Here is a 2,090-nt window from a genome sequence, read left to right on the forward strand (position 1 = left end):
TGGGTTCATCAGATCCACGGCGAATCATCAGGTCCAGGCTGACCAACAGTGTTTCAGTTTCCAGCTGATGACGTAACCGGCTGCTGTTCTGTTTCTCTCCAGTCTCTGATTCTGAGCACGGCCGTCCCGACCATCATCGGCTTCAGTCTGTGGAGAGAGGTGAGGAACGGCTGTTCATTCCCAGGTTCCTGCAGGGAAAGCGTTTGGAGACGCTTTCTGTGGTTCCACCTCAGAACCTCTTTCTATTGGACGGTTCTGTGATCCTGGTGGGAAACTGATTAATCTGATAAATCGCCTCAAAAAGGGGAAAAAATCTCTCATCTCTGGATTAGAGATGGAAGCAAATGATCAATCTATGATTGTGGATTAATAATCTGTTAGACTGAATCTGTTCCATCAGATTAGTTGGTTTCGTATTTCTAGTTGTAATGTTACTGTGGTCCAGCAGAGGGCGCAGCTCTGCATTCCTAAGCAGAGTCTCCATTCATGGATCAGAACCATGTTTGGATCCAGAGTCCAGATTATTTCCACTCATTAATGATCCAGGATGAACTTCCTGTGGTTCCGTTAGTGAATCTAAACTCTGATAAACTCCGGTTCTCCTAAAGGGTCCGTTTAGCGGCGCTGATGGAGGAGCAGCAGAACAGGATAGAAGAAGACATGCTAGCAGTTAGCATGGTGGATGGAGGAGCTTTATGAGGTCATGACCTTCATGGAGCCGAGTTCTAACGTCCCTCTGAGGGGAACCAGAACCAGAACCAGAAGCTCCTGTTTAAAGCTCTGCTAGCAGAACCAAGGCTCTCCCAGCTCTGACAGAGTGACACACCCTGTCTATTAATGATAGATCTACGTCTCCTCCCTGGAAATCAGAAAGAGTTTCACAGATTTTATGCATCCATATTTATTTAGTAACGTAATAAGTTCCTGTTTTGTTTTATTTTAGAAGTTTAAAATGTTTTTATTCTGTCAGTATTAATACAGCGGGATCAATAAACTACTTTATTTTATTCAGCCAATTATAAAACATATTTATCCTTCATGTTCTGAAAGATCCTTTAATGAACTTTACATAGATTGGTTGATCTAGAAGCGTCTCTCTGATCTTGTCCTCAGGTCTCTTTGTGACGACCTTCTTCCTCATAGATCATCTCCTCCAGATAAACCGTCTAATGACCTTTCCCCTCTGCCCCCCCCTGCAGTATTACCCCCGGGTGTTAGCGGATCTAGCCGATCTGCAGGAGTTCTACGACCCGGACACCACGGAGCTGATCGGCTGGATCAGGTGTTTCCTCAGGACTTCCTGTATCCGCAGGTCTGTGGCGTTCAGTCGGGCTAATGTTGTTTCTGCGCAGGTCTCAGGCGCCGGCCGTGTTCGCCGGCAGCCCTCTGCTGCTGGGAACCATAAAACTCTGTTCTGGGTCGGCCGTCACCAGTTTGCCCATCTACTCTGACATGGACCTGCTGAGGAGGAGCGAAGAGGTGAGCTTCTAGATCTAGGATCTAGATTCTTCTGGATCCGTTGTTTTCTGACCCTTCGTTCTGTTTAAAGTGGATCTTTGTTCAGGAAGCAGATTTAAAGCCATGTTTACAGATTCCTGCTGGGAAAGAATGACTCATCAAATCTGCGGAAGAATGACTCATCAAATCTGGAAGAATGACTCATCAAATCTGCTCTAAAACATTTTAGTGAATTCAGGTTTTAACAGAAGAACTTTATTCTGCAGGAAACCGATCCACCGGTTTATTTATCAGCGCTAACAGCGTCAGGTCTTCTGCTCTCACGGCGTTCCTATGGGGAGAGAAAGCCCACAGCATCACAGGTCCTCTGCTGTAGCCAGCAGTGGGACTGACCACATTTCACTCATGGTCAGACTGGACTTCAACTAGTTCTGCTAGAACCGATCCCGGGTCCGGTTAAGTTTCTTGTAGAACCGGTCCCCGGTCCGGTGAAGGTTCTGGTAGAACCGATCCCGGGTCAGGTTAAGGTTCTTGTAGAACCGATCCAGGGTCCAGTGAAGGTTCTGGTAGAACCGATCCCGGGTCAGGTTAAGGTTCAGGTAGGACCGATCCCGGGTCCATTTAAGGTTCTG

At 47.0% G+C, this 2,090-nt stretch overlaps 1 protein-coding gene across 1 annotated transcript in view; it reads left to right on the top strand.

The window, feature by feature from the left end:
• Nucleotides 1-2,090, top strand: part of dpy19l4 (dpy-19-like 4 (C. elegans)) — a gene marked incomplete at its 5' end in the record, with an annotated part of 10,299 nt that overhangs the window by 6,605 nt on the left and 1,604 nt on the right. The window contains 4 exons of the mRNA XM_015405351.1: nucleotides 13-31; nucleotides 103-159; nucleotides 1,200-1,282; nucleotides 1,353-1,479. Coding sequence (XP_015260837.1) covers nucleotides 13-31; nucleotides 103-159; nucleotides 1,200-1,282; nucleotides 1,353-1,479 — 286 coding nt within the window. The remainder of the gene's footprint in view (nucleotides 1-12; nucleotides 32-102; nucleotides 160-1,199; nucleotides 1,283-1,352; nucleotides 1,480-2,090) is intronic.

This window comes from Cyprinodon variegatus, unplaced genomic scaffold (genome assembly GCF_000732505.1).
Source record: "Cyprinodon variegatus isolate N-32 unplaced genomic scaffold, C_variegatus-1.0 Scaffold2170, whole genome shotgun sequence".
NCBI lineage: Eukaryota > Metazoa > Chordata > Actinopteri > Cyprinodontiformes > Cyprinodontidae > Cyprinodon > Cyprinodon variegatus.